Source organism: Cydia pomonella, chromosome 1 (assembly GCF_033807575.1).
Source record: "Cydia pomonella isolate Wapato2018A chromosome 1, ilCydPomo1, whole genome shotgun sequence".
NCBI lineage: Eukaryota > Metazoa > Arthropoda > Insecta > Lepidoptera > Tortricidae > Cydia > Cydia pomonella.
The window spans coordinates 11,717,695-11,741,905 of NC_084703.1; the positions used below are offsets into that span (position 1 = coordinate 11,717,695).

Sequence of the window (24,211 nt, forward strand, 5' to 3'; positions counted from 1 at the left end):
TCAGATGCCGCGTTATTGATGGATCCAGGAATGGTAGCTAATTAAACACGCCGAAGATATATAGAATATAGATTAACAAAATTTTAAATGAATAAATCGTTCAGTGCAAACATGAGAAATCCAGAACGTACAAATAGCGCACATTGCTGCAGCAATAACTGTACGCTCTTCATATCTGACCTGAGTTGCTTTTATATACTAAATCAAGCTAAGGAGCCGCACTAAGATGACTTTATACAAGATAGCTTCTTATCTGTAATTCGACAAATTCTGAATCAGCAATAACATTTTTACCTTTCCTGAACCCACCAGCGGAGCGGCAGCTGACATTTACTAGGCTTTATGATACATCTCACATTATTACATTATATTGACTTACTATTACATTACATACCTATTATATTACATTTATTAACAAAGTAAAAAAAAGAATGCTTAATAAGACCTTCAGACTAGATAATGAGACAATCCCAAAGCGCCTTTACATTTAATATACCTGATAGGTTTCTTTCTTACAGACTATTTTTCTATCTGTCAGTTACGTTACCCATAAATCCGTTAGTTTTAGTCCCGTACGTATTGGCTTTGTGCAAAGTTCGTGGTGGGGAAGTTCAAACGACAACACATTAATTTAATACTTTTTGACTGTCAGAAATCCAATGTGTCCAATACTTGCCAGGGCGACGCTGCGCACAGAGCGAATAAGTAAATTATTATAAGAGTGAGGGATGTAAGTAATAAGAATGACTCACGCTAACTAATACGGCACGGGTTGGGGCCGAGGCGGTCACCCTAAGAAGGAGCCTTCAATGAAAACGGTAACTTTTTCAGCTAGTATTTTTTAACAAAGTCCATTTTTTAAGCAAAACCTAATTGTAATTCAAACTATTGGTCCAATTATGAGTACGAGTCGCTTAAATCACGTTTGCTTTAATGCCGAATTTCTTTTTCATCTTACGTACGTATAGTAAAAGTAGATTTTTTTAAGAACACAAGCAGCTTTAAGATTATACAAATAATAGGTACACGATAAAAAGACAAGCTAAAAGAGTCAAGTGTCGATTTTGTAACGGTGGAATGCTCCAGAAAATGAAGTGTCATACCTACGCCTTGGCCCAGACTTGGACCGTTCTAGCGTGTGTCATCCTTTACTTCTAACTTATATTGATAACGTTACTTTGCATAGAATTAATACTTATATCTAACAATGGCGGGTTTATGATTTGTACGTAATTGTTGTAATTGAGTACGTAAACTTGTGCCCTATTTGCTAAATAAATACTAGAGTTAACGTTTTAGTTTGTGTTTTATAACTTTGGGCTTATAGATTATACGCTTACAAATGTTATAATTTATAGGCGGACTCAGCTTACATTTATTTTAATTTAGTTCTAAAAAGGTTCATACAAAATGTCTTATACAGTATAGCGGCTGACTGATTATTTGTACAGGCAGTCACGCAGTTAGTAGGATTCTATCAAAAAACCTGCAGAACATGCAAATGAGCAAATGCCTGCCTCATATGCTAATACATTTTTATATTTTATACAGTACGGCTCATCACCTACGAGATCTGTCCCACCATGGTTGTATCAAAAGTGACGTTTTGATTAAAATGAAAAAAAAAAAACGAGTTATTTCGCGACAGACAACAACTGCTATGTACCCTTCTGACACTTGGGTCGCAGATCTCTAATTTGGTGGAATAATTAAAATCTGTCTCGTACCTCGGGCTAGGTAATCATTAATATCTAAATATTTAACATTTACATCTTTGTTTAAATTAGTTTCCACTTGCAACCAATTTTTTACACAACGTTTTCTCTTGTATTGGCCAAGCTTTCTCCCGCCGTTAAACCTGTAATAAATGTTAATTATAAACAGTTAACATGTGTTTTGAAATTGGTTCTCTATTATTCCTAATTAGAACAATACTTAATAAAATAAAATAAACACATTGATAAGCTTGAAAAAATCAGATAAGAAAGATATATCGAAAATTGATAAAAAAGCTACCGTCAGGGTAACTGTACCACCAAGTCACATATATGTAGTTTATTATAGCAAATCATTAGTGATACGATTCAAAATATAATGCCAAATAAAAAATTCTTAAATGCCAAATATCTTAATGGCCCTGTTGCTTAATGGTAATAATGTCCTTTATAAAACAAAAAACCATCATTAAAACATGACGGCAAGGACGTGGGTGATTTCAATTTGAATGTGACGTTTGACCACATTCACTACGAAAATGATATATTGATATTCGTATACCTAAAGTAACTAGTGTTTTTGCATCTTCGCTGTAAGTATAAAATGCTGGCAGAAGTTCAGGCATGATATTTTAGGGTGAATTTCCTGGTTCCGTTCAAGTAGTAACATGAATCAATGCAACTTAAATGAAAGCCCTCTTGCCCTTTGAATATGGTCACGAGTGTAATCCCTCGTCATCCGTAAAGTTAACGCAAACACGTCCCTCAAACATCACGACAGCGAACATCATAATTTATTCCTACGAGCATCGCACTAATGTCCCTTGGGTTAGAACGCATACCTACCAAGTAAACCCGCGAATATCGACCGATTACTTTCTTACTCTCATATCTCCGTATAATGTTCATATGAAATACAAATCCTTTGGCGCAAGGAATAGGAATAATTTTATAGTGTAAGTAATCTAGGTAGCTAACTCGGATTAATCTAATATAAGCTATAGTTTGAATGACATATAAATAAAATATAAAGGGAAATCAAACGATTCTGAGTTATCTCACTTTGATCTTAGTTACCAAGTAGCCGATTTTGAAGTTAATAAAATAATGTCGTTTGAAAACCAAACTGCCTGTTCGAACACCGTTTTGTAAAAAAAATAACGAAACGGTGGTCGTAGGCAGCATACATAGCTTTATAATAATAACATAATTGTTTAGATTGATCCTTTAATTTACGCTAAAACAACTTCCAGGTTTTTACAGATTTTACCGGCTTTGATCCCCGGTTGGATGTGAGGTTGATTTTAATCTTGCAGTTGTAGTTTAATTTATTATCTCAAAATAGGCTCTGGCTTTAGTGAAAATGCTAATTCTTATAGTTTAGGATTATTTCCTTCACTTATACTGTAGCCGTGAGAGATTCCAAGAAGTCGACGTGACAGGAAATTCGACACAGCTTTTAGTGTAACATTTATTCGATTTAAGAGTCCTTATTCCTACAGACGAGCGTATTTTGTAAAATGCTTCCTTTTTCATTCAAGATTACGACGTAACTATTAGTATTTATTCAAAAACTGATAACGTACTTAAATAATCGTTTCCTAAACTAGGGGCTCCAACAGTTCAAATTTTCATTTTCTCTTTTAAACCTCTTTTTTAATGAGGTTTTTTGGGAGTCTTTTCCAAATTTTGCAGTGAGATGTGGCGTTTCGGTTCTCAATTTTGCTATAAACAAGAATCATTTGGTACATGAATGACTACAATATGATTCAACATATCTCGTACGAGGGGCTGGAATGATTAACAATCGAAGATTCATTTGAAAAAACTGATAAAATACCTTCCGAGTTTTCTTCATTTTTTTGGCGAAAACAGGGTTTTATTATATTTTATTTCCGCAAATTGTACGCATATTTTGCTTTAAAAATAATATTATAGCAAACTGTAACTTTATGTTAACCTATAAAAAAAAAATCGTAACTATGGGACCTACATTGCCGTAAATTTATATTTTTTTAAAACACGTATAAATCACGCAGCAGCGACGTCCCGCTCTCAGTCCGCGCGGAGCGCGCTTAGAGGACGGACCTGTGCTCGATTGTCAGGCATTCGTTGCGATCGTAATCAGCTACGGAGTTCCGAGAAGTGCTATATACTGCGATTAGAAAATCTTAATAAAAGTTCATTTTTTACAGTATGCCTAACAGACTGGCTTATTGATGGATTTTCAGTGTTACTTTTTTTTAAATACTAAGTCGGTGGCAAACAAGCATACGGCCCGCATATGTACGCCTGCAACTCCAGAGGAGTTACATGCGCGTTGCCGACCCTAACCCCCTCCCGCCCCTCGTTGAGCTCTGGCAACCTTACTCACCGGCAGGAACACAACACTATGAGTAAGGTCTAGTGTTATTTGGCTGCGATTTTCTGAAAAACGCATTTTCACTTGAAATTACGTTAGGGTTTGCATTATTATTTTTGACCCGGATGAAGTCCAAGTTCTCATGATGGAGTCAGGAGTTGGTCACCAGAACTCCTAATCTACTAATTATAATCCCATCGTGTTTGGGCTCAAAAGATTTGCCCTGACGAACACCATCGATCTAGATGAGGTCCAGGGTCTCATGATGGAGTCAGGAGTTGGTCACTAGAACTCCTAATCTACTCATTATAATTCCATCGTGTTTGGGCTCAACAGAGTTGCCCTGATGAGCACCTTCAATCTAGATGAGGTCCAGGGTCTCATGATGGAGTCAGGAGCTGGTCACCAGAACTCCTAATCTACTCATCATAACTCCATCGTGTTTGGGTTCAATAGAGTTGCCCTGACGAGCACCATCAATCTAGATGAGGTCCAGGGTCTCATGATGGAGTCAGGAGCTGGTCACCAGAACTCCTAATCTACTCATCATAACTCCATCGTGTTTGGGCTCAATAGATTTGCCCTGATGAACACCATCGATCTAGATGAGGCCCAGGGTCTCATGATGGAGTCAGGAGTTGGTCACCAGAACTCCTAAACTACTCATCATAACCTCATCGTGTTCGTGCTCAATAGATTTGCCCTGACGAGCATCATCAATCTAGATAAAGTCTAGGGTCTTATGATGGAGTCAGGAGTTGGTCACTAGAACTCCTAATCTACTCATTATAATTCCAACGTGTTTGGGCTCAAAAGATTTGCCCTGATGAGCACCATCGATCTAGATGAGGTCCAGGGTCTCATGATGAAGTCAGGAGTTGGTCACCAGAACTCCTACTCTACTCATCATAACTCCATCGTGTTTGGGCTCAATAGAGTTGCCCTGACGAGCACCTTCAATCTAGATGAGGTCCAGGGTCTCATGATGGAGTCAGGAGCTGGTCACCAGAACTCCTAATCTACTCATCATAACTCCATCGTGTTTGGGTTCAATAGAGTTGCCCTGACGAGCACCATCAATCTAGATGAGGTCCAGGGTCTCATGATGGAGTCAGGAGCTGGTTACCAGAACTCCTAATCTACTCATCATAACTCCATCGTGTTTGGGCTCAATAGATTTGCCCTGATGAACACCATCGATCTAGATGAGGCCCAGGGTCTCATGATGGAGTCAGGAGTTGGTCACCAGAACTCCTAATCTACTCATCATAACCTCATCGTGTTCGGGCTCAATAGATTTGCCCTGACGAGCATCATCAATCTAGATAAAGTCCAGGGTCTCATGATGGAGTCAGGAGTTGGTCACTAGAACTCCTAATCTACTCATTATAATTCCAACGTGTTTGGGCTCAAAAGATTTGCCCTGATGAGCACCATCGATCTAGATGAGGTCCAGGGTCTCATGATGGAGCCAGGAGTTGGTCACCAGAACTCCTAATCTACTCATCATAACTCCATCGTGTTTGGGCTCAATAGATTTGCCCTGATGAACACCATCGATCTAGATGAGGTCCAGGGTCTCATGATGGAGTCAGGAGTTGGTCACCAGAACTCCTAAACTACTCATCATAACCTCATCGTGTTTGGGCTTAATAGATTTGCCCTGACGAGCATCATCAATCTAGATAAAGTCCAGGGTCTCATGATGGAGTCAGGAGTTGGTCACTAGAACTCCTAATCTACTCATTATAATTCCAACGTGTTTGGGCTCAAAAGATTTGCCCTGACGAGCACCATCGATCTAGATGAGGTCCAGGGTCTCATGATGGAGTCAGGAGTTGGTCACCAGAACTCCTAATCTACTCATCATAACTCCATCGTGTATGGGCTCAATAGAGTTGCCCTGACGAGCACCATCAATCTAGATCAGGTCCAGGGTCTCATGATGGACTCAGGAGTTGATCACCAGAACTCCTAGTCTATTCATCATAACTCCATCGTGTTTGGGCTCAAAAGATTTGCCCTGACGAGTACCATCGATCTAGATTAAGTCGAGGGTCTCATGATGGACTCAGTAGTTGGTCACCAGAACTCCTAATCTATTCATCATAATGGTAATTTGATGGTGCTCGTCGGAGTAAATCTATTGAGCCCAAACACGATGGAGTTATGATAAATAGATTACGAGTTCTGGTGACCAACTCCCGACTCCATCATGAGACCCTGGACTTCATCTAGATCGATGGTACTCGTCAGGGCAAATCTTTTGAGCCCAAACACGATGGAATTATAATGAGTAGATTAGGAGTTCTAGTGACCAACTCCTGACTCCATCATGAGACCCTGAACATCATCTAGATTGATGGTGCTCGTGAGGGCAAATCTATTGAGCCCAAACACGATGGAGTTATGATGAGTAGATTAGGAGTTCTGGTGACCAACTCCTGACTCCATCATGAGACCCTGGACTTCATTTAGATCGATGGTACTCGTCAGGGCAAATCTATTGAGCTCGAATACGATGGAATTATAATGAGTAGATTAGGAGTTCTAGTGACCTACTCCTGACTCCATCATGAGACCCTGGACTTCATCTAGATTGATGGTGCTCATCAGGGTAAATCTATTGAGCCCAAACTCGATGGAGTTATGATGAGTAGATTAGGAGTTCTGGGGAGTTCTGGTGACCAACTCCTGACTCCGTCATGAGACCCTGGACCTCATCTAGATCGATGGTGTTCGTCAGGGCAAATCTTTTGAGCCCAAGCACGATGGAATTATAATGAGTAGATTAGGAGTTCTGGTGACCAACTCCTGACTCCGTCATGAGACCCTGGACCTCATCTAGATCGATGGTGTTCGTCAGGGCAAATCTTTTGAGCCCAAACACGATGGAATTATAATGAGTAGATTAGGAGTTCTAGTGACCAACTCCTGACTCCATCATGAGACCCTGAACATCATCTAGATTGATGGTGCTCGTGAGGGCAAATCTATTGAGCCCAAACACGATGGAGTTATGATGAGTAGATTAGGAGTTCTGGTGACCAACTCCTGACTCCATCATGAGACCCTGGACTTCATTTAGATCGATGGTACTCGTCAGGGCAAATCTATTGAGCTCGAATACGATGGAATTATAATGAGTAGATTAGGAGTTCTAGTGACCTACTCCTGACTCCATCATGAGACCCTGGACTTCATCTAGATTGATGGTGCTCATCAGGGTAAATCTATTGAGCCCAAACTCGATGGAGTTATGATGAGTAGATTAGGAGTTCTGGGGAGTTCTGGTGACCAACTCCTGACTCCGTCATGAGACCCTGGACCTCATCTAGATCGATGGTGTTCGTCAGGGCAAATCTTTTGAGCCCAAGCACGATGGAATTATAATGAGTAGATTAGGAGTTCTGGTGACCAACTCCTGACTCCATCATAAGAACCTGGATGGACTTCATTCGGGTCAAAAATAATAATACAAACCCTAACGTGATTTCAAATAACACTGAAACTCTATAGCACTAATGTGCGCAAACGATTGGCATCTTGACTACGCAGCATGGGTGCGTAGCCACCATACCAATCGATACGACAACGAAACACTATCTGTCTCTCTCTCGTACTAATATGCACAAACGATTGGCATCTTGGCTGGGCAGCATGTGTGCGTAGCCAACATGCTTAACGTTTACGATACGACAAGGAAACACTATCTGTCTCTCTATCGCACTAATATGCGCAATCGATTGGCTTCTTGGCTAGGTATCATGGGTGCGTAGCCAACATGCCAATCGTTTACGATACGACAACGAAACACTACTCTCTCTCTATCGCACTAATATACGCAAACGATTGGTATTTTGGCTAGGCACTAAGCAAGTGTGTGGCCAACATGCCAATCGTTTACGATACGACAACGAAACACTATCTGTCTCTCTATCGCACTAATATACCTACTTTATTTATACCTGCAGTCATTTAGTAACTTCTTCATTTTCCATTGGTGTGAAAGAGACAGAATAAAGAGCAAGGGTTATAGTACACTCTGTAGTCTGTACACTTAGTAGTAGTGTACATAAAAAAAAAACTACTGTGCATATACAATAAAATAAAGAGTGCCCATATGATATCATATGACACTAAAATTAATGTTGCTTGAAATTACCTATATTGAAAACTATCAAGATTATTCTAGTCTGCATTGAAACGCGCGTCGCGTTGCCGGCGCTCGCGTACCGAGCGCCAACGCCATCTATCGAGCGTTATTTCGTGAAATCGGAGAACGCTCCAAGGATTAAGGGCTCTTAAGGAGAGTATAACCTAAACATTTGCAACAAACACTTATAGCCGCAGACTACGACATTTTATAGGTAGGTAGTTTCTTTGCCATGCATTTCACATCTTACTTACCATACTTATGTCATTACGATCTCACAATATTTTTTGTAAGAAAAATAACAAGATATCCTAAATATCATTAGTATCCAATACTTGCCGCTGTGACTAGGGAGTAGTTTATTTATAAGACGCAATTTCTTTATAGACCAGGTAAAGGAAACTGTATTGACAACACTTTGCAATAAAACTAAGTGCTTTTAGGTGTTAAATACTGATTTAATTATCTTAAACGAATGAATAAAAATTCACAAACACGATGTATCTTTAATTGTTTATCTCAATCCCGATTATTCCGTATATACTTACAGATATAATAATAATAAAAACCGAACGTAGGTTACCCAAAGATTAAAATAATATCAATCACTTTTATAAATAAAGCTAGAAATATCCAAGATATGAAGTTTAATTTAAACGCCCGTATGACGTTCGTTAAATGGTTTTTCTACTCGTCGACTTTCACGGTTGAATTAAGACTTCGTATACCTAACTGTAATCGCATATTTTCACTATGGGCTTTGGGCTCCCGACTTAACTACATATAATTACTTCTTTCGAAAAACGCTTTAAGTAACTGTAACGAATTCGACCAATCACGTGTCGCCAAAGGATAGAACAAAAGACATCAACTAGCTACTATTTAATGAATAAGAAATGAGTTGATGTCTTTTGTACTATCTTTCTATCTACTGATATACTTACCTAATTTATTTATATTTTATATGACTGGTAAAAAAGTATTGTACTTATACAATAGTGATATAATCAAGCTTTTCAATCTCGTAATTTACTTAGATCACTCAACGGTAGCAGTATGGTTCCATTTTTACCACCTGTCACTATGCCCGTCACTTTCGCACTTACATACTTGTTAGAACGTGACAGGCATGGTGACAAATGATAAATAGCCGACCATCTTAGCCCTACTGAAAAGCTGTCTATTATATCATGATTGTATAAAATACTATTAATTTATCGACACTAAGATATGGTTATATTATAAATAAGTATATAGTAATTATGATTAATTATATACGTGATTAATCGGCAGTCAAGTAATAGAAATTGTTTTTTCATTAAATAAATACTTTTATAAGGACGTAGGTAATTACATGTTTTTGTTTACAGCTGTTTGAAGTGGCCCCCTTGTTGTGTAGGTATATTGACGGGCTCTTTTTATTATTTTAACTTTCAATTTAAATATTTTTGTAATTGGTCATTTTATTAAAAAAAAGCTTTTATTATCTTTTAGCCTTTTGAACGCCAAGAGCCACTAAAGTGGTCGTGTGCTGTCGTGCCTACCACGCCAACGACCACTAAAGAGGTCATGGCAGACGCTGTCAAAGCAATTTTACTGTTGACAGATAAGGTTTAAATTCGTTTCTCAATAGTTGACATATTGGCGTGTATGCCACATTTTGATGCGAGGGAGAAAGCGTTGAAAAGGTTAACAAAATGATAATAGTTAAACGTTTTTGATATATTTTATATTTACAATTCAATATACAGGTTGCTTTTGTTATCATCAGATACCGGAATTCTTGTGGCATTTTGAATTGTCATTAAGGACTTCTCATTTATGGACTTTCGACATACCTAAGATATCGATACAATATAGAATACAACATATTAAAAATATGTAAAGGTTAAAGGGAAGTATCGCGATATCGGGGTTGGCTCCATAGTAAAAGTTGTTCAGTATGACCTACGGACCTATATATTCGCCCTTCAGAGTTTCGTCAGTGATAACCAGGGGTCGGACAAAAAGTGCGGATGACGTAAAAATGACGTAATCTTGCACACAGGATGATGTTTGAGGTTGTATTTAAACTTCCGTGTGACATGTAGTAACAAAGTAGTATAAATGAAGTAACAAAATAATCGTAAATAAATCCATGGAATTAATAATACAGGTGGTAGGGTGATGTAGTGAATAAAAGAAATTTCACGAAACTTGTTACCTACCATAAGGTATAATTATTTGAAATTAGTTAGAACAAGTCTGTGGGATTGCCACAATATTCGAGTAAAGATGACATTTTAGAGCGTTTTCTTATACATTAGTAAATATAAATTTTAGCTAAATATAATCGTGAAGATACAATAGCTAAACAATAACGAAGTCAATTTATTGTTCATCTGATTGACAATGTGTCAGTCAAAAACGTACTTACTCATTTCAAGTGGCGATATCGTTTAATAAAGAGGTTGATAAATGATAAGTGATAATTGTTTATGAAAATCAAAAATACTATTTGAAATCATCCTATAAGTGGTTTGACGTCATCCGCACTTTTTGTCCGACCCCTGGTGATAACAAAAGCACCCTGTAGAAACTTCAATTTTTTCCATTGAAATTCTCCAAGTCGTCTAAGGTACTTTGTATTTACTCAAATAAGGTTGTAATAAGTTATATTATCATTTCGTTTATTGTAGAGTCGGCACAAGTGATCGAATAAGTTTAAAGGAACGCACCCTAAAATTGGCCTTGGCCTTTTCATAAAGACATAAGTACTGGAAGCTCATATACATAACTATAGAGATAGATGTCGTAGTCTGGCGGCCTCAACACAGATACACACCACGTACGCGCACGCCGCCGCTTCCTTGTGTGCGTGTGACAAACAACAACATTTGACATACTGTCGGACCACGAAAATGTTCTTGGCTTTCAAACTTTTATAATACAGTCGCCTTCATAAAAATGTATTTAATTTCCATCTTATATTACAAAAATAAGGTGAAAACAATAATATACGCAAGCCTTAATCCACAGTTTGATACATTTGATTTGCTTATCATTTTCGAGGGACTGGTCGTCCAAATATATTGCCAATTGGTTGAAAAGTTGAATAAGAGTTATATTTTTGGATTCTGGTTATTTACGATTACGCTATACGATAACATTAAACAAAGAGCAATGACGGTGACGGTTGGTCTCGGAAGTTCGGTTAATTACTTGTTACCTTGTGGAACGATGGGGGTAAGTGAAATATTGTACGAGGGTTTATATGTAATTTCGCGACTGCCGCAGACTGGAGTGAATTAAAGACTCGAGTAACAATATTCTTACCCCCGGAGTTACACACAATGTTTTTCATCACACTTGCGAAGAAAAAACTAAATTTTATGCGAAATAAATGACAATATTTCAATTTTCTGACCCTATAATTTTATTGGTTCTCTACATTTTAATTGAAACGAGGAATACGCTAATAGTTTATTTTTTCCACTTGGATTTGTATTTAATTTATTATATATTTTTTAATATGTACTTATTCTAAAATGGCGTAACTCCAGTTCTTCTTCTTCCTCCTGCTCTTATCCCACGTTATGTGGGGTCGGCACAACATGTTCTTCTCTTCCATTCTCCTCTATCTTTCGTCACCTCAGCACTCACTCCTTTCTTTTCATATCCTCTTTCACACAATCCATCCATCGTTTTTTGGGTCTACCATCCGCTCTCCGTCCATCAACATTCATTCCTAACATTCTTTTTCCTATATGGCATTCATCCCTCCTCATTAAATGCCCATACCACGCTAACCTACCACTCCCTATCTTCTCCGCTACCGGTGCTACTTTCAAACTTCCCCTTATATACTCATTCTTAATTCGATCCTTTCTCGTCACTCCACACATCCATCTCAACATTCTCATTTCCGCTGCGTGCACTCTTCTTTCATCCGTCACTTTCGTCGCCCAGCATTCTGATCCATACATTACAACAGGTCTCACGATCGTCCTGTAGATTTTCCCCTTAAGTTTAAGGGGCATTCGTGGATCGCAAGTTGTTCCAGAGACCTGTCGCCATTTCATCCATCCCGCATTTATTCTATTTTTCACGTCACGGTCGATGTTGCCGTCACTTTGGATCAATGACCCAAGGTACCCGAAATCGGAGCAGACTGGTAGGGATACACCGTCTAAGGCAATATGGGAAAAACTGGATAGACCACCGAAATCGCAGAACATATGCTCCGTTTTGGATCTGCTTATTTTCAGTCCCACACTTTCCAGCTTTTCTTGCCATTTTCCCAGTCTGCTCTGGACCTCAAGTGCATTTTCTCCGACAAGAACAATGTCGTCAGCAAACAGCATACACCAGGGTGCTTCCTCCTGTATGTTCGATGTCAGAGCATCCATAACCAGGAGGAACAAATACGGACTTAAAGCTGACCCCTGGTGTAAACCTACCGCCACATTGAACTTGTCGGTTACTCCAGCTTCAGACCTGACGTGAGTACTGGCTCTATCATACATGGACTGAATAAGCCGCACATACTTCTCTGGCATTCCTTTTTCTCTCATAGCCCACCAATGGCGTAACTCCAGTTCTACGCTAGAAGCTAGGTCGATAGAAAAAAAAAACATGACTTAATTAATCTGACGTTGTCTGTCATTGTCAATGTTTTTAAAACAGTTTTGATAAAATATCAGTTTTTCTACGACGATTTGGATATTATAACGGATACGACGGATCGACAGATAAACACTAACGAATGTAATGTAATTAAATGTTTGTACCGATATCTTCATCGAATCATTTTTGATATTTTTGCAGTAGGTAAGGAACGAAACAGTATTTGGTATACTTTGGAGGAGTATATACGAGTACCTCATCTATCCATACGGCTTTGTCAATTTTAAAAACGATTAGTAGATAGTAACTTAATTATATAAATACATTTCTGTTTGTTTTGAAATTCAATCAATACGTCGTATTTAATTGACAATGTCAAATCCAATATTATGACAGCAATTTTTTTTCGTGATGAATGGCAATGGCATTTCACGTATTGTGCCGTAGAATTGGTATTTTCACAACATGTTTTTTATTCTTTTGTATTTTTTGTAATAAGTCATATTAAATTTATATTAATATATTGCAGTGTTCAGGAAGCAAAATACTTCCAAATCATTATGTAAAGCCAGGTTTTATAAAAATGAAATGTTGTCAATTCTTAAACAGTCAGAGAACAGACTGTGGAAATTGAAATAGAGGGAAAGAAAATAAAATCAAAACCAAGAACGTTTTCAAATGTAGGAGTACCTCAAGGGTCAGCGCTAGGCAACACTCTATTTTTGCTGTTCATGAATGATCTTGCAGAACTAGACATAGATGGTAAATTTATAATATATGCAGATGACACAACTATAGTCGTGAAAGGCAATACCAATCAAATAATATAGAAAAAATATAATTAATAATGGAAACTGTGCGTACGTGGTTTAACGATAATGGCCTTACTTTAAACTCAGACAAGACCCATGTTATGCTCTTTAACGGAAAGACTGCTATCAGTGATGAAGTAAAAATAGATCTTTCAAATGGTTCCTGCTTAAAAAGTTCTAATATGGTTAAAATGTTAGGTTTTACCATTGATCCCGCTCTGACATGGAAAACTCATATAGACCATGTATGTGCTAAAATGGCAACTAGCGTTTACGCCCAATTATTATTAATAAGTACAATTATTTCACGTGAGTGTCTAATTCAATCATATTACGCTTATGTACACTCCATTATGTCATATGGTATAATACTGTGGGGAAACTCATCAGACCATGAGAGAGTACTGAAAATGCAAAAGCAGGCTATAAGAGTGATCATGAATGCCGGATACAAAGACACGTGCCGAGAATTTTTCAAAACCCTGAAAATCATGACGTCAGTAGCTCAATACATATTTGAATCTATTATGTTTGTTCGGGAGAATATACACATGTTTCGAAAGAAAGGAGCATCTGAGCGCCCGAATCGTTATCCAAACGACCTCTGTTTAAGCCCCCACAAACTCACTATGTCAAAAAAATGCCAGGAGTTATTGGTCGTAAACTGTATAACAAAAGACCTACGTTGTATAACATTAATGAATTTAATCAAGTGTAAATGTTACAAATTATGACATGCATGCACTTTAGTTTAAAAATGCCTGACTAATCGCACTTGTTAGTAGTAGAGATATTATGTACATGATGTATATTTTAAATGTACCTATTAACATGTGTGATGAATAAACTATTATCTATCTATCTATCTATCTATCTAAATATGGTGACACATCAAACAGTTGTACGCCATAATGTCATGTTTTGACAGTTTACGCATTGAAGGCACAGACCTATCCGACGTTCATTTTCTTAGAAAATTGTGTAAAATTATTTTAAACGGCTATTAAATTAATCAAATCAAATATTTTTAAACATGAACAAAAATACTAAATTATAAACGTTAATATTTTAAAATATAAACTCATTTTTACTTAGTTATTTCGTACGAATTAGTAAAAAAAAGCTGTAACTCCCTACAGCTTTTTTTCACAATCCTTAACTCCCGGGAACAATGTAGGCCTTCGTCCTTCAGTACACCTGACAGTGCATGAAATAAGATCATTTTCGAGCAAGTGTGATGAAAATTTAGTTTTTTCAATTTGTTTTGTGCTCGGCTATAAACTTTACCGAGCACAAAACAAGGTGCAATATACCGATTGAACATAGTTCGATTGTACGTACACGTTGGTTAGGTACATACCTCTAGTGTGTGATTAACTTGAATTTGACTTAAAAAAATAACCATATTATTATCACAATCACAAGCTAGACGTAATTAACCTGGAAACTAAGTTGGGTAGTAATTAATTCTTCTTAATCAGACAGTATAAAGCCATACCATGTCATTTGTACATAGAACATTAAATAAGGACATCAATGATGATATTGTAACACTTTGTTATTGAATGCTTGTTCCAACTCTAATATGTACTCTTTTTACTAACTTTGTTTGACTCTATGCTCTCAGAATGAATTATCTAATAAATAAGACGTTCCAAAAACTACTGTATTTTTATAGGCGCTTCTTTAATATTTTAGCCTACATGAAGTTAATTACTTTTTAAACTAGTAAAGCTTTGTTTTTGTTGCCATATATGCAAATGATGCAACGTATGGTTTTGGCCTCGATGGAACGTTTAAATTCTTAGAGAGCGACTTTTATAAATAGGTGGTCTTTACATTGGGGGGCGTCCATTAATCGCGTCATATTGTATAGGGGGGGGAGGGGGTCAGCAAAAAATCACCAATGATCACCACAGGGGACGGGGGGGTATGGACACGTATCACGTGTATTTTTTTTTTCATCTGTGCTATACTGTATTATAGTCAATAAAATAAAAATAATAGTTAGGTTCATTTGTTAGAAAACTGTTCTTTAGTTATCGAAAAAAATACACGTCATATTGGATGGGGGGGGGGGGGGGGTTCCTGAAAATATCACCAAAGATCACCATGGGGGAGGGGGGGGTCTAAAACAAGCCAAAAACGTATGACGCGATTAATGGACGCCCCCTTGACTGCGGCGCTGCTCTAGTGCGCGAGCGTGACATTGCCTTACATATATACGAGTATAGCGCTGATTCGTTTACACACCGGAGCGGCGTGCTACTCCGCATCAATGTGTTAACCGCGTGCGTGCTAGTAGTGAAAGAGACTCAGTCTTTTGAGTTAGACTCGACTCCAATTTAGACAACTCAGAGGTTAGAGTTCTTTTGAATCTACATAAATAAAAAAATAAAACGCCTTCAAGGACTTAAAGATCTCAAGTCGTTTTCTAAACGGGTTTTGTATGATATTCAAGCACCTCAATCCTTACATTACAATGCATTGAACTTGTATACATTTGACTCAAAAAATACTGATCATACCATTTTGATATTACTGTTTCGAGTTATATTGACGCAAACGCTTAAAACGTTTCACGACTCCGAGTCAATGGCGTGAGTTCTTTTAGTTTTTTATGCCTTTGGCTACGATTCAGTCTTTTAGGCCTTTATTTGCTAGACTTAAATTAGTTTTTAGTTTCAGTCTTATGTCTAAAGACTAAAAAGGATATATAGGACTAGTCTAGTCGAGACTTTCTGATAGGACTAAACGCACTGAGTCTATGATCACTAGTGAGAGCAGAGTGTTAGTAGTAGAGGTTGTGGGGTAGGTACCTGTGAGCGCGATGGCGTCGTTAGCGCGGACGACGCGAGACACTTGCGTGCGGACGGCCACCATCACGTCGTGGTTCGTGAAGCAGAACAGGAACGAGACGCACAGGCCCTGGATCCAGACAATTGCTTTAGTGACACTATCTCGTGCTAAAACGGACACACAATAAATCATAAAGTAAACTATGATATAACTCCAGATAGTTTATAGGCGTTACAAAATTGAAGCGTACCGTACGTTCAAATTGTATAAGTTGCCTTTGGTCGCGCCTAGGTAAGCGAAAAATGTGGGCTAATGAGCTCCCACACCGAAAGAGACAAGCTAATGTTTAACGAGTATAACAAATATGAATGGTATCCAACAAAAACAGATAAATTCGAAGGTAATGAAATAAATATGGAAGTATTTTCTGTGGTCTTATGTTATGAGTATACTTAACATATGTATAGTTATGGGTATATGAAAATAAATGGATTTTAAATTCTAAATTACTCGCTAGAAAGGGAAGGTTTGAACCTCCTATTTCATAAAAGCTTTTCATAAAAGTATGATGAAAGCCTTAGTCAAAAAGTATTCAAACTATTACACAGTGGACAATAAAATATTTTGCGCTCGTTTTTCTGGACGTTTTTTTGGACGTGAAATGGTGAAACCATTTTTATCACTTCCACTACAAAGGGAGGGCGAACTACGAAGTTGATAAGTCCAAAGAGTAAAGTAAGTATATAGTTAAAGAGAGCCCTCAAGAGGGCTCTTGAAGCATTATAAAGAAACTAATTTCGAAGCGGTATCCGTTATTTTGATCTGAATATAACTATGTACCTATGTGTGCGTGCACATCTACATATGCATCCATATGTGTAGGTACTTTATATTAGGTCTACTTGGGGGCTTTATAAGTAATTTTTTTGGTTCATTTCTTGTAACTTACTATAGTTTTTTGTTTACAAGATATCAAACAACATATTGACGTGTGAGCTGCCCAAGTAGACCTAGTGTAGAAAGGTTTTAAAAGAATGACATCCACTTAAAAATACATACTTTATAGTAAATCAAGTATGTTTATTGCTTTCAATTTGCTATACAAGATAGTAATGGACTAGGTGTTGTAAGTACTTGCAGCTTCTGATTCTCTTTGGAATTTCTTCTTTTTTACCTTTGTTCACATCTGTGTACAAAGCTGCATTAGCTTCGTCTTCTGTGACTTATGTATCAGTCTGACCTAGAACTCTTTCATGTACGTATAACTGACTTGCCTAGTTCTCAACTAAGCGTTTCTTCTTTGACCTTAACATCCAACTGGAATCCAGAATCTTGCACTTGCACATTAGGAGAATTCGTGGATATTTCGCCTCGCTCTGTAGCTCCTTAAACCGTTCGCTCCAGATAATTATTCTTTAAAATAAACACATCACATGAGTAATGATGTCGTGATTCGGGTCCTTCTTGTAGCCGATGAATTTCACGCATAAGTCGTATGTCTTGACTACGTACCTCCATAGATGCACTCTAGTTCGTTTTACTTAGCGGAATTAAATCGCACAAATATTTGCAGTGTCATCGCCCATCGGATATGTTGGTCGTAAAGAATATTTCATATTAAAAGTCTTTATGAACGCCAAGGATAGTATTTTCTTCTTATCTTCGAGAATAACTAAATCTCCGGGCATTGCCTTGAGCACTAATAAAATTTAAAACCTCCAGGTTTTGTAACATTGGGACTATTGGAATTTTTTCCCTATTTGAATTTTACTCGTGTTCAATGTTTGCTCCAATTTTACTCTGCTCTGCAGTTTAGAATTAATAGAGAAAGTATATTGAATATTGGTAGATCTGTGGTCCACCTGGGGCCCTGTTATCTTACAGTTATGCCATCGAATTTAAATAACTTCGTTTATACACATTTAATGAGGGTCTACGATGACCAAAACTCGAAAGGTAACAACCAAAATAATATTTGGAATTAGGTGTTTCATTTACAATTCAACCGCCCACCTACGCAGCTCCACTTCCATTACGCATGCATAACAACCGAACGTGACATTGTATAACCTTTAACATTAAAACCTATACGAAAACCATGTTGACATATAGCATTTTTGATTTTATAAAAACGAACTCAATCGATTCATCGATTGAGTTCGTTTATACAATCGAATCGATTCATCCGTTACGAAGCTATGCCATGATGCCACCGACAACGACGTACACACGTTAATAACACCCTTATATTTCCGTCGGGGTTTAAAAATTAATATGAACTTAAAATTTTGATTGCGCATAAGTACTGTAACAAAAGTTGCATGTGTTTTCGAATGTCATTTACTGATATTTGCGTGGTGGTACAGTTTGCTGTTTCTTACTTGTTGCCCTTTCTAGTGTTACTTAGTAGTTAATGTCGCCTTACGACTTGTGAATACTATGTCGCAAGTGATTTGTTACGTTTAAACCTATTCAGTGCACGTAGGCTGTACGTTTACGGCATCTTTAATATTCGGGAAATTAAACAGATTTATTTAGGTATCGAAAACTTTTATATTTATTATCATTGCCTGCCTTTGTGACGCAGTGAGGAATAAGTAAACAAATATATCACACCACCGAATAAGTAAGTGATTTATGTTATTATTCTCACGCAGACACAAGGAAAGAAAAACAGAGAAGACAGATAGCCGTATGATATGTTACCTACAGATTGTGAATGATGGCCGATTACGAGAAGACGCTTAGCCCTACGTTATGTTGTGAATTATGGCATTGATGGCCGACTACGACATTTCAGATAAAATCTGCAGCAAGTAGACACATCCCTACTACTTACTATTATAATTGCGGAAGTAGCCTGTCTGTCATCTCTTCACCCTTAAGCAGTTTGCTGAACCGATTTAGATGAAACTTGGTGGGGAGATAGTTTTTATCAATCATCATCATCCTACGCAAACGAAGTCGCGGGCTCTGTTTTTATAATATTAGAAATTTTATAACCTCTATACGAGGTGGTAATTAACTTTTTCTTCCGAAATGTTAGGGTTCCTTTGATATCTAATATTGCGGTACAATAATATATTAAACGACACTGTAATTCAGTGCATAGGTACTCAGGTTTAAGTTTGGAGGAAAAAAGTTATACCACTACTTTTGAGGTTATAAAATATCTAATTTGAGAAAAAATCGGACTAGTTATAGTGACTTAAAAGGATAAAATGCAGTACGTAGTAGAATTATCTCGGAAGTAGTTATCTTAAAAGTAGCTTCGCTGTCAGTCTCCTCATTCCAATAAAATATCCATTCCATTATAGGGGTGTAAACTATAGTAAACACCCCTATAATGGAACAGGCACCAGTAATGAGATGGTATAGACAAATCCTGTAAAAAAAGTATTTACCATCAGTTTTTAATCACTGGTAACATCATTTTACCATAAACAAGAGTCTACAAGAGAGACGAATTGGATATTCAACTTTTAATTTAACCAAATATCAAACATACGTTAACATATATAGTATAAACATTTACTTCTATATTCTGTTTTCTTTAACATTAGAAAGAGGATCTAATCATCCTGTTTTTGCATTTTAGTACTAAAATTACAAGTCGGTTGGACAAATAGGCAATCGAACTGTGATTTTAGTATCTGGGATTTCAAAACGAGGTGTTTTTCTTTCAAGTATCCTTGAAACGAGCACGGCGTCATGGATTAGGGGCCCTCACTGGAAAAAGTGCGGTAACTGTGTAAGCGCGGTTACTTCTTACCCCATCGCCATATATTCTTGTGTTCTATAGCAGGCCCAATTGTCTAAACTGACTTTACTGCTGTTGCGTAATTTCACACGAGCAAATGTAGTTGTTCTGCGTGGGTCCTGTCATTTACAACTTTAGTCAAGCGTTTAAAAGGTTCATAATAAGAAACTAGCATCATAAGTGCGGTCTCCGGTTACACATATTTATGACGTCGGTATCAAGAGAAAAAGTGACGTTCTTAAGTAAAGTTTTGTGAATTATGTAGCTAACTTGGACAGAACTGACCATAGTCGTTTAATCGTTGGCTCGATGCCCAGTTTCGGATCATGGCACTATAGAATACTATTTTATGAACGGTGAAGACGTTTATAGAAGCGCCTGGCGATTGGAGTCGTGTATGTGTCAAATAGCAAATTTTCCAAAGGTCGACAATATAATCCAACGCAGAAATTAGCTGTTCCTAAATCAGAGATCAGTGTTAATTTTGGGATCGGATTAAGTAGGTAATACCATTTTAAAGTAAAATTTTAATTGTAGTACGTACTTATGAGTAATTGATTAAGGCGTTACGGTTTTAAAATATGAAATCGTCCCAACCGCCAATTTGCCTTCCTTTTGTTTGAAACCATTGGTTATAAAAAAAATTCGTCACAGATAGGCTGAAAAAACACGAAACCGACAATCACTATCCAGTGATGTGTGGTATCACTATCGCGTTGGAGTTACCTTGCAGTCAAAGGCTTATAAAACAACGAGAAAATTGGATGAAATGTGAAGTTACCTGTAGGCTAGTGAGCAATGCAGAGAAGACCTGGTAAACCTTCTCCCCGGCAGCGCCCGGCGATGGGTGGAGCGGAATCAGCACGAAATGTAACCCGAACAGGGGTATCTGAGAACATACATATATTGTCGAATATACTCAATTGACAATTGATCCATTTTCGCATCAATCAATTCTCAATATATCCGGTCTAGGCAGTACCTTTTCTTATATTCTGCTATCAGTACAATTTACTCTAATGGCGTACTCTAACAGCATTTTAGATTTGAAAGCTGTTTATAGCTTTCAAATCTAAAATACCGTTGAAATTCGTGTAGGTATCGTTACCAGTCAATTTTACAGGCGCCATTTTTTATGATATTGATCACCAAAACTTTAACGCATTCACTGCCACCGACGCATATATGCGTTCACCGTCATACAAGTTTGTTCCTAGGCCACGCCTCCTGGCAGTGAATGCGTTCGCATTTATGGTTCTCTAGCGATACTTAATTAACTAGAAATCCCACCAATCGCTTTACAATATTTATGTAACAGTAATAGATGGTAAACTATTGCTATTTACGATCGGACGTTTTGGTATCAACGTTCCGCAAGGCCACAACGAGCACTGCCGAGTACACAATAACACTTACAAGTATAAGCGCAGCTCTGGCGGCTTTCCGCGCGGCAAGACGAGCTTGCTGGTTGGGCGTGGGGGCCAACTTGGTAAGCAGCACGCGGACCACGTTTACAAGAAATACTGCCAAGTAAGAAAATACATGTCATTAGGTACTCGTTAGTCGTTATATTTGGCACCGAGAAAACTGAAACTTGTTGTAATAAGCTGAATGTTAGAATTGTGACGCTTAAATTCAAGCTTACTTACATTGTGACATCTAGTTTAGATTTCATTTTGATGTCACATTGTAAGTTGAAATAGGCCTCCAAAATAGGTTACCGAATAAACGCTCTGTAAATCTATGATGAGATCCCTCGAACCGTCCTTGCATGAAATCGTTCATTATGATTATTCTATTGTTGGCGTGTCCAAGCTTATTTTTAGGGTTTATTCCCGAAAATATTAACTTTATCAAAGAATGGTATTTAAGTTTCCTTTTGATAGATAGACCTATCCAACGACACTCCACGCCTTGCCAGTAAACATGATGAATACCCCTCGTATCGACCATACACGCTTTATTTACATAAACATTACTAAAACCGAACAGTTTTGTCCTTTGATCAAATTGTCTATCTATTCTACTCGTATACTAAAATACCTAACTATGCAGGTATTTTTGTTCTATCTAATCACGATGCCAACTGACTAGTAAATAACACACAGAATCAGGAATTATGTGTTTACGCGGGTCATCTGCAGCTTATACAGACAAAATAAACTACCTGTCAGGACACAGTGGTCGGGAGTGTAGAAATCACGATTAGGCGAATCTTTGAAACTACTAGTTCACTCCGAACTAAGAACTTGTGATTCGCCAAAATCGTCCAATTGAAAAAGCTAGTCTGTTTGGTCACAGAATTATATAGGCAGATATTTTCGACGAGATGGAATATAAAATTGGATATTCAAGTAGCCGTATCATGGCCGCGTAGCCAACGTGCCAATCGTTAATGCTCCGTAGCATATAGTAGTCATCTCTCTTTATCACTCTTCCATATTAGTGCGACAATGACAGTTGCGTTTCGTTCGCTACGAAGTTTTAACTATTGGCACGTTGGCTACGCGGGCATGAGCTGACACTTGACGTTTACTTTAGCGGCTGCGTAAACTCGATCGCAGTCCATCTCATCATCATTGGTATGGAAAGTGGAGGTAAGGAATGGAATCTCCATGTACCAAAATGTGTAACAATACCTAGAATACTTGAAAAAAAATCAAATCATAGACAGTGCACTTCACTCCGTCAATAACGCCTAGGTTCTTAGCTACTCTAGCGCTACTCTGGAGAGATTTGGAACTATTATTTATAGCTGACAGCTGGACACTTTTGCAACAGTTCTACCATAAGAGATGGCACTCCTTTTAATTCCACACTCCATAATCATTGGTGCGATAGAGAGGGAATGAGATCGATTTCACGCAGACGCACCCGTAAAAGGGTCTTACAAAACGCACGTCTTTCCTGTAGACATACCCAAAAGTTGCTATTATCACACTTATCCAAATAACAGGAGTACCCTTTCATGTGGATGAGGGTTAAATAAGAAAATTAACTTTTATGTCCCTTTACTTTTGGGTCCTACTTCGCCAACCTAGTGGCAGCCGTGAAGATGGCATCTGCCTGCTGCCGGGCAAACAGATCTAGATGTTCACCGTATTCTGGCCTAGTAAATTCTAGTCCACATTGTTATGCGTGGTGAGGGAGAATCTGCGCCATGATAAATTTAGGTTCCCTCTGTCCACACTCCGTAGGTATATTTTGTGAGTGCAATCATTAATTTTTCGTTACATTCTCCACGCCTCTCTTACTACAAATATGTAAATTAATAAACCTACGGTTACTACGAGTACATACGCCGCGCCGCCGGAGCACTTGTTTCATACTGGGAACGGTATTCAGATTTTAAAATATGAACCAACTTAATTTGTTATTAAGTTAATATCATCATCAATATAAGTATGTTAGTTATTGATCATAATACTATTTTTATTCTCGCACATGTTGCGCTATGGTGTAGTCATGCCAAGCGACTGTCGAGTCAAATTGGGCCCCTGATTGTTCTAATGTTAGTTTCTCGAATGACACAGTGTCGGGTCACATGTTGTTACAGTTACTTGAGAATTTTCTTCTCAATGCTTGGGCTTTAACGGGCTCAAGGGTTTTTGATAATACCTCTCATGTTACTATTTGTTTGAACTTAATCGCATCAAGTGATTAGGTTTAATTTTTTTAATTAGATCTTAGGTACAGCTTTAGTATTTTTTAGGACACCGTAAACTATAGTTAATTTGATTCTTATGGCTTTGTTGATGACGATGCTTTGCCAGGTTAAGGAGAAGAGACAATAGATGTATATATTGTAACTGGATTTACTAAATTCTTTTCGGTGTCTTGTTTTTTGTCCCGAAAAATGTGACGGCGTGTAGCTTTTTATATGAGATAAAATTTAGGTTTTAATTTCTCTCATAGTAAATGTAATTTACAGCTAAAAAGACATACAATAGCACTCGTCTTTTTTTGATGAAATACAGAAATACAAGCGTGACAGGTAGGTAG

At 37.7% G+C, this 24,211-nt stretch overlaps 1 protein-coding gene across 1 annotated transcript in view; it reads right to left on the reverse strand.

Annotated features, from left to right (window-relative positions):
- Positions 1–235: 235 nt before the first annotated feature.
- The window catches only part of LOC133534821 (calcitonin gene-related peptide type 1 receptor-like), a 69,257-nt gene continuing 45,281 nt past the window's right edge, over positions 236–24,211 (reverse strand). The window contains exons 10-13 of the mRNA XM_061874113.1: positions 21,626–21,732; positions 20,991–21,098; positions 16,470–16,578; positions 236–1,858 (exon numbers count right to left, since the gene is read on the reverse strand). Of these exons, the coding sequence (XP_061730097.1) occupies positions 1,809–1,858; positions 16,470–16,578; positions 20,991–21,098; positions 21,626–21,732 (374 nt within the window). The 3' untranslated portion in view covers positions 236–1,808. The remainder of the gene's footprint in view (positions 1,859–16,469; positions 16,579–20,990; positions 21,099–21,625; positions 21,733–24,211) is intronic.